Consider the following 14,550-nt stretch of genomic DNA (forward strand, 5'->3'; position numbering starts at 1 on the left):
TGCAGATTTATTTGCTTCCAAATCCTAAGATCCTTTTCTTGGTGTGAAGAAGTCCTCATTTCTGTTTCGCTCTCTGCAATGCACATACTGCAGCAATGAGAAGGACATGGGCTCCTTGCATAATATTAGACCCTTATCTTTACCAGAGACCAACTAAGCTTCCCTGAAGACATTAAAGATTTGAGAAACTGAAGTCTCCTAGCAGATTTGTCTGCACTTTCAGTAACAACAGCATTGAAACAGCCATTTCAGTGGGGTCACCAGCAGTGCTGCTTCACCCCGTGATGGTCCCTTCCATCCCGTCCACCTTGGTGGCCTCAAGGTGACAGAGGACCCAGTACACAAGGGCTGGGGTGAAAATCTCAGCAAGCAGAGCACTGTGTTTCACAGGTCTCTGATCCTTCAGCTTTTGCTGCCATCCATTCAAATAGTAACCTTGTTATCCTAACGTGCTCATTAAATTTATCTGTTTCCAAACGTCTCTCTTTAGGCAGTAGTTCTCCCAGAATTCCTAAGTGGCAATTAACTGACATGTTCAGTCAAGTTGCTTCCATTTTGGTTGCAGTAATTTCCATGCCCATATTTATGCACCACACCAGAAATTCAGTTTCTGATTCATCCATCCTTCCATCTGCTGCTGCTCCTCACCTACCCCATGATGTCAATTTTTACTCCTCATCAGTCCTGTCCGGGTATCACCCTAGAGGTATGTAAGCCCTCAGCACTTTATGGGGTGTCTGCGCAGCCTTGTTCCTTATTTGAATTGCTCTGTTGTCGCATCAGTGCCGCCTGACATCATGCTACCAAAGCTGAGGGCAAGCTCTCATTTTCTTTTGTGCCACATCTACATTTTCTTTGATACCTGCATCATGCTCACTATACTACCATCTTACTTCAGCTTTCTTCTTAATTTGTATGATTACAAACTGCACTCAATTTCTCTTTTAAAATCCTCTGTAAGAGATAACATCTCTTCACATCTCAAAATTCTCATGCCCGCGCTCCTTGCACAGTTCATGAGTAGCTGTCATTGATTTGAGCAGCTAGGCATGAAACCACCCTGTTTCTCCCCTGGTTACTTTGCAACTTCCATGTAGGTTTTGTAGTGTTCCCATGAAAGTAAGTAGATCCTTCTTTCACACCCGCTGATCTACTCTCCACATTGTACATTGCAATGAATCATACCCAATTTCACGTTGTGTGTCCTGTTCTCCACCTTCAGCTTTACACAACAACCAAAACACTTTCACTTTGTAGTCTTCCCCTTCTCTCATCCAGGCAACTATTCCTGTCTCCCATGTCTTTATATAAGAAAAAAGGAGAGAAAAAGTCTTATTCCCCCTAAAACTGCCCATATTCCAATTTGCTAGTTAATCAATCTGTTCTTTGAGTCTATCAATTGCTTTATGTATATGGTATGGTTATACATAATTAATATTTTTTTCTTACAGATCTTGCTTGGCATTCAGTAACTGCACCATGGGAGAATATTACGATGAAGTAATAAGAAAAAATCTACCTTGTCTACTCAACATACCATCTTTAAAGCCATTTCTTCTTGAACGCTGTGGCAATGGCATCTTGGAAAAAGACGAAGAATGTGATTGTGGCAGTGACGAGGTTAGGAATTAAATATTTCACTGCAATCTACACATTAGAGTAGTGTTAGTAAAAATATGGTGGTTTTGCAACTATAAAAGCTCCCTGACTCAAGGGAAGAAGTGATCTTTGAAGTGTTACACATTCAAATGAGCCCACTGGCTTCCACTTCTGTGAATTCCCTTAAGTGGGTATTTTCCCAAATATGGCTTTATTTGTGGGCAAAATATACATGATATATGTAAACATATGCAGAGCATATCTAGAGGTAAACTTAGTTTTTCTTCCATGGCTATGAAGGGACCTTTCATGTCAGACTCTGTGCAGAGCTAACGGTGAACCCTGTCTGCAAGTGTCTGATAAGGAGTCACGCTGCTGGGACAGAGACGAGACCCCTCCACACCTCATCCAAATGGAAAGGTCTTTTCCTTCTGGCTGTACGAATGTTTGTAAGAATGAGGGGTCTGAAGAAAACAAAAGTATCTGAGCAGTGCTGCCGTCAAAGTGGGAGACTCCGCAGAAGGGACAAGTCTTTGCCTCTAAGCTGCTCTATATACAAGCAGGTTATGAGCACTTGCATCTTCTTGTCTGTACAATGAGAGTTTTTCTATTTGTTCTTTCTTCTGTTACATTTACCCTGAAGTCAGTGAAAGAAGGGCCTTTCTGAAGCACTTGCTTGCTGGTATCTTTGCAGATCTAATTCCAGGATCCATGCAGTTGTGACACTTCGGAAAGTTTGAGTTTTCCAGTGGAAACTCTTGTTTGAGTTTTGTGTAATCATTATTTGTACAAAGTTTCTGTAGCTTTGTCAAAACTCAGCCTTTGACATTTCCCATGTAGAGCGATTTGCACATGTTTGATATCCAGTCTTGGGTTGAACATCCTGCACCTTGCTGATAAAGAGGATCCACCTGCTTTAGAAATTACACTCGGAAAAAACAAACCCTACCACCTACAGTTCCCAAGCCCCCAGTCTCTCCAACAACTGGTCCCAGACCTCTTCTCCTCAATCTGGCACAGGGCTCAGCCACACAAGTGCCCTGACCAGGAGACCCTTTTTATCAACCCCTTTTATCCCCGCTCTTTTCCCTTTTACCACACTTGTTCCTCAGTCCACCTTAATCTCTCCCTGCCTTTGGTTCTTCCCCTAACCATCCCACACAAAGCTTTGCACATCCCCACCACTTTGAATCATCCCACAATAATTTTTACACAGTCCTAAATTCCCTCTCAAATACCACATTACAAGTTTGGTCTCTCCAGGAGACCCAAGAAAATCTTGTTTTCCACCAGCAACCTGTGAAGTCTGGTCTTTGCTAATGTCCCCATTATCTCCTCTTTGTCACCACTGTGTGATCAATTCATTACTGTTCCTGTATCTTTTCCTTGGTTTTATGCTAAAAAGCCATTAACCAGCTCTCTTTACAAAGCAGATACCCTGACATCCCAGGTATCCTTAAAATTTGAGTAATTAATTGTGTTTATGTGACAAAGTTCAGAGTCCAACAGCTTTAGCACCTTGAATGATTTAGGATTGGGAATTTGAACTTTTAAGGAAATGGTGGATCATTGCTGAAAAGACTTGAAAAAGGGAAGGAAGGAAAGTATGAAAGAAGGGAAAAAAGGACAGAAAGGAAGACTAAGCTCTCCCATTGTGCTCAGAAGGGTTTCAAACTACTTTCAAAACATTAATGAACCTGTTCTTAGAGCATCCCTGTGAAGCAGGTAGGTTGGCTGATTAACAGCAGATGAGATGGAAGGATTAGTATTGGGAGAAAAATGTGAATGTTTTAAAAGCGTCTACATGAGACTTTATTTCCCCTCGATGCAGAACTCCAGAATGCCCAGTTTGAAAAGTAGCAGAAAACAGCAGTTTTCCCTTAACTTCTTTTAATTCTGTGCCTCTTAAGCTAGAGGAGGTGATCGAATAAGAAACTCTCATACCGAGATGGTACGGCATTATTTATTCCCAGGCATGTCTCCAAGAAGGATGCTGCTTCTCCTCCAGCTGCTTGCTGGCACCAGGGGCTTCTTGTTACAGAGGTGAATGCTGCCACAAATGTCAGGTAAGTTATGACAGCAACAACTGGTATTGGCTTCCTAACACAGAGTACACTAATGATCTAATTGTTTTCCTGAGCTGATAGGCGCTATAATGCTTATTTCCTGCATTTTTCAGTATATCTGGTCAGAAAATATGCATAAACTTGACTGGAAACTGCTCATGCTTAGGCAGAAAACAAATAGTTTAGAAACATGGAAATTATGTCAGACAAAAGCCACCAGCAGGAGCAGCAAAGCAAGGGTGTAAGGACAGAACCGACTAACCCAATGCAAGCACTGCTGTCATGGAGCAAACATCCAGCGATCACAAGTCTGGCTGAAAGGAAAGAGATTTTAAAACTTCATTTGCATTGCTGCTGATTTTGAGCTTTTAGGGAAAATCCAGCAATGCTGTATTTGTAGAGGCATTTCAGATTCAACCTGAAATGCACAAATAAAACCACAAGTTTCTGTGCTGGAATATCAGTAATCACCATTTGCAATGTCTCGGTTTCTGATGGACAGCAAGGACTTCAGTCCCTTATGCCCTCCTCCAGTCCTTATTCTGCCTGACTTTTTGCAAATTCAAGTTTTTGTTCTTAATCTTACACTTTTGGGGCATTCCCTAAGATCTTGCCACATGGGTTTCAGTAATTTGGGCCAGTGGCTCCAGAAAAAAATTCCACTGAAAACTCATTTTGTGGGCTTTTCTTTCCAGTTTCAGCCAGCAGGAAAAATCTGCCGAGAAGACAGAAGCATATGTGATCTCCCCGAGTACTGCAACGGCTCTTCAGGGACCTGCCCCGTGGATGTATTTAAGCAAGACGGAACCCCATGTGGTGACAATGACCGCTGCTATGATGGGCACTGCCACAGCCATGAGGCACAATGCAAAGCTTTATTTGGTAGAGGCAAGATATCTCATCCAAGGAACCACCAGATACCTCATATGGAGTTAGCCCTCACCTTCAGATAACTCTTCACCTCGTGTCTCCTCCCTTTTCCCTGCCCTCTGCTTTAAAAAAGTCTGTTTTTTTCCACAGTCACTGAAGATTCACTGTTTACTCTTTATAAGGCAGGCTTAGGAAGATGGGCCAGTTACTTAAGAATATAAGTATCTGTGCAAAAATTACTATAGAATACTTTTAAAAGACTCCATGATTTTATACCAATAGCTATATAACTATATATGTAACTATATAACACAATATCTATATAAAATACAGCATTGGACTCGATGATCTTAAAGGTCTTTTACAACCTAAAACACTCTATGATTCTATATATTTACAACAGCTAGGGTAACAGAAAAGGGGTTTTCTGGGGCAGCTGTTGTTGCAGTGCTGTTTAGGAACACCCCATGCCCAGTGTGCAACAGAAACAGCAGAGGTGGCCACCCTCATCTATCCACCAGTAGAGGGGCCCAGAAACAAAGATGTGCTGGAGACAGTCATCGAGATCACTTTTATGCCTCTGAAAACAACCACACCCTGTAATTTGTGCACCTAAATCTCCCCCAGTTCAAACTTGAAGCATGCACGTGATTTTTCTGAATACCTGCCCACATCCTCATTCAGATTATTCCAGTTCTGTAGGAAGTAACCAAACTTCCCCAGTGCATGTGTCCTGAAGCTGCAGCAGAGTGGATCTATTCTGCGCTCCCTCATTAGTGACAGCAGTAATACCCATCACGATCCGAGTCCTAGGTTTCTTTATGAACATATGAAAGTCTTCTGTAAGTAAATCCACACTTCCCCTGTGATCTACCACACCTATGAGAAGTCTGGAGTCTCTGGGAACCCCTGCACAAGAAGACAGCAGCATTTCTCATGAAAAGCGTTTCTGCAACAATGCAAGGTCACCAATAGGGGAGAATATTTTTGGCATCATTTTGGCATGGGACAGCAAAGGAACTGTCACGTGAACATTTGTGTGGTGCTAATGTGGCCAACAGTGATCTCAGCCACCTCTGCAGGACAGCTGCGAAGTCTGTCACTTGGTTTTACTTCAAGAACATTTCGGATGCTTGAAAACTTCTTAAAAACGCCCAATGGGAGTCCTGCATTGACCACAGGCTCTCCCGTCTTTTCCCTCAGTGCTCTACACAACGCTTGGGGAATAGAAAGGTGTTCTGAAAAAACTGGGAGCCCCCTGGGTTAGAAACAGTTCTGTCTTACTGAAAGCCAGATCTGTGAGTTGTTTCTGGCATCCAAGAGGAATTAGTGTTGCTAATACTGAATATAATGGTGGCGATTCCAGTTTCAGGGTAAACGTAAGATATATTGACCTGTGTCACACAGCAAGTTAGCATTAAAGAAAAAAATAGGTTTGGGAAAGGTTTGAGGCTTTTAGTACAATTTTCTGCTCCATATTGTTCCATATAAATGACCATGATCTACTCTGATCATTCCTTGATCTCTTGGTGGCAAATCCATTCCTTTAGCCACTTCATTCTCACAGTAATTATTCTGGTCCAAAAAGAGAACCAGAGCCAAAAGAATAGGTGAAAAAAAGCAAATTTCCCATAAAACATGGCAAGTCAAATGCAAGCTGTGGTTGACTAGAACTTCATTTCAGCAAAAAACACAAAAATAATCCAGAGGCATCATGAGGGGTGCAGATAGTCCCTGCCTCTCCATGAACGCCTCCCTTTGCTCTCTCGCCCTGCAGCCGCCCACCATGCCCCACTGAGCTGCTTCAGAGAAGTGAACATTCGAGGTGACCGGTGTGGGAACTGTGGCTGGAATGGGACATACTACACTAAATGCCTGGAAGAGTAAGTCCTGGTTACTGGTGGTCACTGGTGTCCCAGTCCTGCCAGTAGTCAGGCAGGACTGGGACACCACTCTTGTGCATTGCTGCAAAAAGCATACAAACGGAAGACTGTTGCTAAGAATTTTTCAACTTGAATATTTTTTGTTGGGATTAGGCACAATGAGAGAGGCAAAAGCAAAGATGGTATCGGGAAAAGGAGTGCAGCTTTTTGTACGACTCGGAGGCTCTGCTAGGCTTTTCTGGTCAGTTTTCATAGATGAAGGAGTGATGTACAAGCGCTGCTGAGAGCCTACCTGTATAACAGTCAAAGTAGGGAAAAAAGCACATGGCAATAGGAGGAATTTGAGGCAGCATTTCTTCAGGTTGGGTTCGTCTTGCACTTTACTTTCAATCCAGAAAGTGAAGTGAGGACGGTTTTCTCTTTAGAGTAACTCATAGATTTTTCTTCTTTGCTTGTCCTGAACAGTCTTAAATCTCCCAGCATTAATGGAAATTCAGCACATGATACTTTCCAGCTTTCCCACAGTAAGGGGTCATTCCATCACCAGGCAGGGCTGGGTTTTCCTGTTCAGTTTGTTAACACATTCTCTGACCCTTTTTCTCCTTTAGCATTAATTATTTTCATGTTGCCACCATGCGCAGTCAGTACATCTTGAAAGACATCTCTAGACAGATCATTGTTGTAGAGTGCAGTCCCTCAACCTCTGAACTCATCACTCACCAAGCCCTCCTCTATGGTCCTGTCCCGAGAGTAGGACCTGCTGAGATTTACCCACATCTGAGTGTGCATATGCACAGTCATTCAAAAGGAAGGAGATTGCTTACCAGGACCTTTGAGATTTGCCATCCCTGTGCACATCAACGTTCATTCAAAAATATGCAGTTGCTAGTACCTAACCTTTCTTCATGCTTGCGCTTTGGCAGCACCAAGGAGAGGGATACTGCTGTCATTAGAGGAGACAGGAGGATGCAAATTCAGAATTTGAGCTCATTTCCTATTTTCCTGACTGACCTTCACTGCTGCCAACCTCTGGGCACAGAGATGAGTTTCTGAATAACCACACCAAATTCCTCCTGGCATAAACAAAAGTATTTCTCAGTATATAAAATGGAGAAAACACATTAAAAGTGACAGTCAAAAAGATAAATGGAAGCGTCTCTGCAGCTTCTGGAGACATACATCAAGGGGTTGTGCCTATGTGCCCAAGGCCCTGACATCAACTAGCATAAAAGAGTCTGTGTCAATACTAGTTAAATGCCTTAACCTCAGAAAAGAGGTGGTTGGATGCAAACTGCCTAAAAGGATTGATCCTGGACAGCTGGGACCTCTGACCGTGCCCAGGTTTGCTCCAAGCGTGTGTGCTGGAATGGGCCCAGTTTGTACCATGGTGTGTACCAGCAGCATGGATCACCAAATCTTCAGATTATAGACCTTGCAGCAGACTGTCTGTCTATCCCAGGAACGTCCTGTGTGGAAGAGTGCAGTGTGCTAACATTAAAAAAGTACCAGTCAGGCAAGACGGTGAGACTGTGGTTCAGACTACTGTGAACGATCAGCTCTGCTGGGGACTTGAGTTCCACCTGGCTTCAGACACTCCCGACGAGGGATCCGTGAAAGACGGCACATCGTGCGGTAGAAACAAGGTACCCTGAAAAAAGAAGGATGATATATGAATAGGAGAGGACAGAGATTAGATGAAAGGATTTTGTTCCTAAAGGAGATGTTCTTGATCTCTAATATAAAGCCCATAGTGCCTTTTGTTAAAGCCTCCTTTAGCAGCTGAAAAATAGCAACATCTTGTATTGGTTTTGTGGGTTTTTCCCCTCAGACTGAGTGGCTAACGCAACAGCTGCTATTTTTTTCTATTAGAAGGGAAAAGAAATGGATTGTACTCTTCTTTTGAAGATACTAACCAAAGTCAAAGTTTATTTGTTGTACATACAAAAGAATTTGAAGTGCTCTTCCAAGAATAGAACTCACTTCTTCCCTTTGATCCATGCAGACCAAATTCCTGTCAAGCTCATGACACACTAAAGGATGAGCTTCCTGCTATTACATGGCAAGGAGAATATTTCTAAGAAAAACAGAGATGCTGAGTACCACCAAAAGGGAAGGAGCTGTTCAGTGTTACTTCAGCAGAGTTCTCCTTTCAGGAGACATGGGTTTCATGCCACCAAATGTAAACATTAATTGGAAAAATAATTAATTTGCAAGGCAAAAAGTTGAAGATATAGATCTCCTTCATTCTCCTTCTGCACAGAGAAGATGTGTTTGTCTCTCCTAGAACTAGGAAAGTGCTCCAAGTTATTCACCGAGCAAACAAAACACCTTCTGTAGTTCCAAGGTCTTGTTTATGTCATGTGGACTGGACAGGACGCCAGAAACCGCCAGGAAACCAAGAGCATGCTAGGGAAATAGTCTTGCATTTATGTACAAAGTTCAGGATGGTTGTGCAGGGTCAGTCCAAGAGCCCATCCATCCCAGAATCTTCCACCAGTCTTGGGCAGGTACCTAGGGAAGGGTAGGAACAGAGCAGGCACATATGATACTTCCAGCGAATACTGGTACAACCTTCAATTATTTTCATCTCTTAATTACTCAGCCCCTGAGGTCAAAGTGGTTCCTATGCATTTTGTAACCCTCAAAAGGGTTTGTTGTCACCCCTTTGGTTCATCTTGAACCTGGAACCGGAGACCTTTATTTTATGCTCCCTTAGTGCTTGTTTGGAGAGAGAAAAAGAAAAGTCCTGAATGAAATGAATGACTGAAAATACTTTCCAGGCTGTTTCTCACTACTTTTACCCTTTCCCACTAGTCAGTGCTCTTTCCTAATATCAGTCATTTTATCATTTCACTAATAAATTTGCCTCTTTCTGCAGATATGTATAAACAGGACATGTGTCAGCGCAGCTTTTCTCAGCAATGATTGTAGGGAGAAAAAATGCAATGGCAGAGGGGTAAGTACAAAACATCTAAGTATGCTTTAAAAAGTAGAGTATATGAAGTGTAAATTTGTCTCTCAAAAGCAGTATTAGAAGTCCAGAATCATTCCTGGTTCAGATCATACTGGTTTTCACCCATGACTGTCCTCCCAGATTCTGCTCTGGCCATCCGCAGCTCCTCATAGCAGTGTTTGTTGGTTACATTTACCATTTTTCTTCTTTGATCCCTCAAATATCATGGAAACCAACTTCCACATTATAATGCTTCATCTTTCATTGCGTCCGTCAGTGCTATCGATTTTAAATTAGCGGGAGTTGGAGATATCTAAAAAATTGCATGCTCAGTTCTGTAATTTTGCTTTCCTTACAAATACCACAAAAATGGTAGATTTTTTACAACATTGGCTGCACTTAGTCTTACATAAAACCTACATTTCAGATATTAATACTGGCAGAATTATTTCACATGTGGATTTTTTTTATGACATCACTTCCAAGACATCTGCCCCTTTCCAGACAGATATTACTGTAGATAAGCAGATCTGTCTGGGTGTTAGTGTGGATGCAAAGGGAGAATATTTGGAATATTTGCTATCATCTCTCCTTCGTCTCCAGCATTGCCAAGGACCAGTAAGAAAAGTTACTGGCAGTCAAAAAAAGAAGAGTCTGAAGTCTGGTTTTCTTCTGCTCTGTCAACAGCTGTAGGTGGCTGAGTCCATCAGAAGTTATGTTCCTGGCAACAGTGTTCTCAAAGTAATTGGAATAACTGCGTCTTTTTGATCCAGAGAGAAAGGTTTTAGCCCCCAAAATGCAAGCTTTCTTCTTGGGAAGCTGTTCTCTAAACTAAACAGACATCCTTGAAAATTAACCATTATTGCTCAATATGGTTTGGGCTACATAAATGAGTGAAGAAAGCTCGCCTCACCCCTGTCTCCCCAGAAGAGAGAAAAATGTTACTCAAAGTGGAGATGCTAATGTTTAGGTGGGAAACTGTCACCACCTACACGGGAGTGCAAATTTGAGATGCTGGGGAGCAGAGCTATGGGTCCATACTACTAAACAGTAACACAACCCTGGACTAATAACATATAATAGGAAATCAGCTAACAAGCATCTAAAGAGGGTTTAGAGAGGCTCACTTCTGCATCACCTCAGCATGTGCCATTGACACAGGCTGACCGCAGACCCACACTGCAGCATGACCCAAAACCAGGGCAACAGTCCCACAGCAAGGATACTCAGGCAGTTCGGCAGCCTCCACTGCACCCCTTGAGAGGTTCAGCTGTTACACACCATGAGTGAGAACAGAGGAACGCAGGAGCTGAGTAATCCAGCCTGGACAGGACAAATAAATGTGCAACCAAGGGAGCTGTGGTCCTATCTTGCAGAAAAACCCATAATTTTTGAATCACATGAAGGTGACAAATTCATTTTGGACATATTTGTGAAATACGCTGTCATGACAGACTTAGTCCAAGCATTCACAAGTGCTCTGCAATTAATAAAGACTGCAAAAATACATTCCAACTTTGAGATTAAAAATGGCTTGAGAACTGCTAAAAGCATTCCAACTGAGCTGCAAAAGGCAAATATAACCATCTTTCACCTTCTGTATGCTGTCATCTCTTCCCTGCTGTGTTTGTAACACCTCTTCCAACAGGACCATGACCTCCATGATGGATTGGGAACTCTCACTGTGCCCTCACTTCACCAGTGTAGCAGACACCTAATGATGGGTACATGCCACACAGCCCACAACAGCCTATGACCAGGGGCACCAGTCTACCACCTTTGCACAAAACAGGCGGAACATTTCCATGGTGGCAGCTAAAGCAGAGTAAAAAATTTATCCTAGGACAAGAACTTCATCCAGCCTGTCTCTGCTGTGCCTGCCAATAAGCTGTGCTAGCAGCCTATTCCCCAGAGAAACACATGGCCGCCTCATGATTTCTTTTATTTTTCATGCCATAAAATATGTGTTTTCTTTTAGGTGTGCAACAGCAACAAGAATTGTCACTGCGATTATGGATGGGCCCCTCCAGACTGCAAGCTGGAAGGATTTGGAGGCAGTGTTGACAGTGGACCACCTCCTTCTTTGCACAGTAAGTGCGGTGGGGTGGGACGTCTCTGCACATCGCACTGCCTGTCTTACCTTTATTTTTTCTTCAAGTTCAGCAGTTCTCCATCTATACTTTCAGATCACTTTAGACTTTGTTCAGGCATCTCTTTAACCCTTGCTATTTAGCCACGTCAGATTATTTTTTTTCCTCTTATCTCGCCTTCTTTTTTATCATTCCAGTTGTGCTTGCCTTGCCTGACTCTATCAGACTATTCTCAGGGCACCACACAAACTGCAGATCGATTCCATTAAGCACAGGGGCCAAGCAGCCAGCACACAGTTCATTAAGATGGTTTATGAGAGGTGTCATTCTGAGCTCATCGAAACGCTCTTAGGAGAATCCTCCTCTCCTCTTAACGGAGATCTCCAGCTGGGCTCCAAGCCTGAAAGGACAGGACATAAATAAATATGATCCTGGTGTGTACCTCTGCGAGGTTACTTATGCCTTCCTATACATTAGGTGTTCTAACTTGCTGATTAAGAATACCACAGCCACTTAGCAGTACTCCACAAACCCATCAGCACCTGACAGCTGATAGCCCTCAAGCTCTTCCCCAATCCTCTTTGCTCGTTAGTTCTGCTACTGACAAAGAGCAATAGACCTTCCCGCTGTTTATTTGACCAGGCAAATGGCAAGCTGCTCAGGCAGTAACAGGCCCACTGGCACTGCAGAAACGCAACTCTTTCGAGCAGGTAGCAGTTTATACGTCAAATCAGCTGTTCTTCAAATATCAACCCATTACAATATTTCACATGCTTGCACAGAGGGGAAGGTACCCAGGTGGCAATGTTCCGCTCCTCTCAAATCATGCAGAAAGGCCGATGTAAAGTTTTAGGCTTCTGCTAGGATCTTCTTAGTGGTTGCTTAGGCATGCTGGGAGGAGTCAACCCTTTTACACTTCCAGAATGAAAAACCTCTCATTTATCTATACATTAACTACACACTGAAGCCTCAGCCATAAGCTAAAGTAGGTGTTCAGCTCATGTTACTTCTCGTTCAGTGCTATATTTGGATATTTCTTCACCTGCGTGGCCTTACCAAGGAACTACATGGGAAGCCTTCCTGCTCATTCATTATGTCCTCAAACTCCTTACCACGCATTCCCAAAGACTCTCCATTTCCAGGCCTGTATAGCAATACTTGAGCCTCTACACTGTATTCCTCAAGGCTTTTTATTTGTTTTTCAGAAAGATAAGAATGCTGGGAGGTCCCAAGTAGGGAGTGGTGGAGGTGCCTTGGAGACCCAGCCAGAGCAGAAGGGAGGGAGCTTGCTAGCGAGCATCTGCTTGTTTGGGGTTGAATGTGCATGCTCATGAATATCTGAATATATATGACAAACTGACGTCTCTACTAGTGTTTTGTTGTGCCAGAAACATCTGATGTGGACAGAGCATGATGTTCTCTCTTCCTCTCTTCCATTCCAAGTGTTGAGAGTGACAAGAAATATGGGAAAAGCTACTGGAATTCTTCTTTCACTCTTCTTGATTTTGGCCTTTTTGCTGTACAAGAGGGTTGCTATTGCTCAGTGGATCCAAAGGTAGGTAAAGCTCCATTAATCTTTACATCACCTAGCAAAATGGAGGCACATTTAACAATTTCTAACCAAGGTTCTCAGCATCCCTTTCTGTGAAGAGCCTTACTTTGAGTTCATGGTGCAACAATGGCCACCAAGTTCCCCTTGCTTCAAAGACAACCTGGAGGGCAATCCAACCAAACATGCTCTGATCTGCAAACAGAGCTTTGTCACAACTGCCACTTATCCAGAAATGGCAGTTAGAGCTTAATAGTATTTAATCCTTTCTGGCACTTTCTGAAATTTTTCCATAGCCATTTTGAAACTAAAATTGTTGTCTAATTTCAGGATAATTTTTCATAAAGTTCATCTTTTTCTAAATGGCTCTTTCTTTTTTCTCTTTTGGAATGTCTAATCCCTTTTTTTTACCTTTTCCTTTGATTTTTCACTTTTTTCATTCACCGAAAAATGCAAACAAAAGTTGAAAAAATAAAGATTTTAAAATAGTGTGCAGAGGATAAACACTCTCTTATCCTCTTACTGCTTTGCACATTTTTCCCAGGTCAAATGGGTTTATAAGCTTAACTGAAAGAATATGGGAATGTGACTGCAGACAGGGAGAATGTTCAAAATCCCAAACCGGAAAATGAACGATGACATTCCCCTCGATGATCTCTGCACATCCACATGCTTCAAGTTTGCTGGGATAATTTATTCTGCTAAGAAGTAGGAAAATCCACACAGAGGTTTGCTCTGCTCTTTGCAGCAGGACTATCTAGTACCCAGCTACTTCATGTACCATCAATTTCGGTATCTCCACCCTATGTTATAGTCTCCAGAGCAGATATAAATGCCTTCCCCCTGCCACAGTGATGTGTGGGATCTCTGGATCTCGGGTAAGAGACAGGATTTAACTGACTTCATAGTTCTGTTTTCCTGTCATTTTACATTTGTCAGAGAACAAAATTTCAAAAAAAACACCCAGCATTTCTCGTAAGGTACGTGTCCATAAGCTAGAGAATCTTATTCTGCATTAAATCACAGTCCAAAGTTCATGTTCACTAAAACATTTTGTTATAGGTGGCGACTTAGAAGAGAGGAAAAAAAACATAGTATCACTCCTCCTCTTCCTCCTCCAAAAGCAGTAAGTGTGTTCTCCTACCCCCAATTTAAAAGTGTTTGTAAAACTGTAGCTTCTCAGTACTGTCCAGACATCTTTTTCCTTTCTCAGTAATTCTTGCTCCCCCAGTTCTTTCAGTGCAAGTGAAAAGCTGACAGTGAGAACACACCCAAAGAGTGTGTGCAGCATACCTGCAGAAAACTGTTTTGGTTTATGTCAAAAAACAGTTTAGGGTAAAAATACCAAGTTCCTATAAATAGAAGTGCATTCAGACTGACTGTTTCAAGAGCTGGCATTAGTATGATGACACAGCTCAAGAAAGCACAAACAAAATACCAGCCCTTGTCAGAAAATAAGAATTTTGTCTACATCGGAACAAAAATGAAACCCCGTCCAAAATGAGGAAGGCGAGGTAGCAGACTTCCTAGTGTCCAGGCA

General features: G+C 42.5%; 1 protein-coding gene across 1 annotated transcript in view; it reads left to right on the top strand.

The window, feature by feature from the left end:
• The window catches only part of LOC104617939 (disintegrin and metalloproteinase domain-containing protein 9-like), a gene marked incomplete at both ends in the record, with an annotated part of 22,170 nt that extends 10,709 nt beyond the window's left edge, over positions 1-11,461 (top strand). Inside the window, 7 exons of the mRNA XM_010283385.1 lie at positions 1,452-1,620; positions 3,573-3,665; positions 4,361-4,553; positions 6,313-6,418; positions 7,878-8,061; positions 9,297-9,374; positions 11,350-11,461. Of these exons, the coding sequence (XP_010281687.1) occupies positions 1,452-1,620; positions 3,573-3,665; positions 4,361-4,553; positions 6,313-6,418; positions 7,878-8,061; positions 9,297-9,374; positions 11,350-11,461 (935 nt within the window). The remainder of the gene's footprint in view (positions 1-1,451; positions 1,621-3,572; positions 3,666-4,360; positions 4,554-6,312; positions 6,419-7,877; positions 8,062-9,296; positions 9,375-11,349) is intronic.
• Positions 11,462-14,550: the final 3,089 nt, after the last annotated feature.

Source organism: Phaethon lepturus, unplaced genomic scaffold (assembly GCF_000687285.1).
Source record: "Phaethon lepturus isolate BGI_N335 unplaced genomic scaffold, ASM68728v1 scaffold25263, whole genome shotgun sequence".
Classification (NCBI taxonomy): domain Eukaryota; kingdom Metazoa; phylum Chordata; class Aves; order Phaethontiformes; family Phaethontidae; genus Phaethon; species Phaethon lepturus.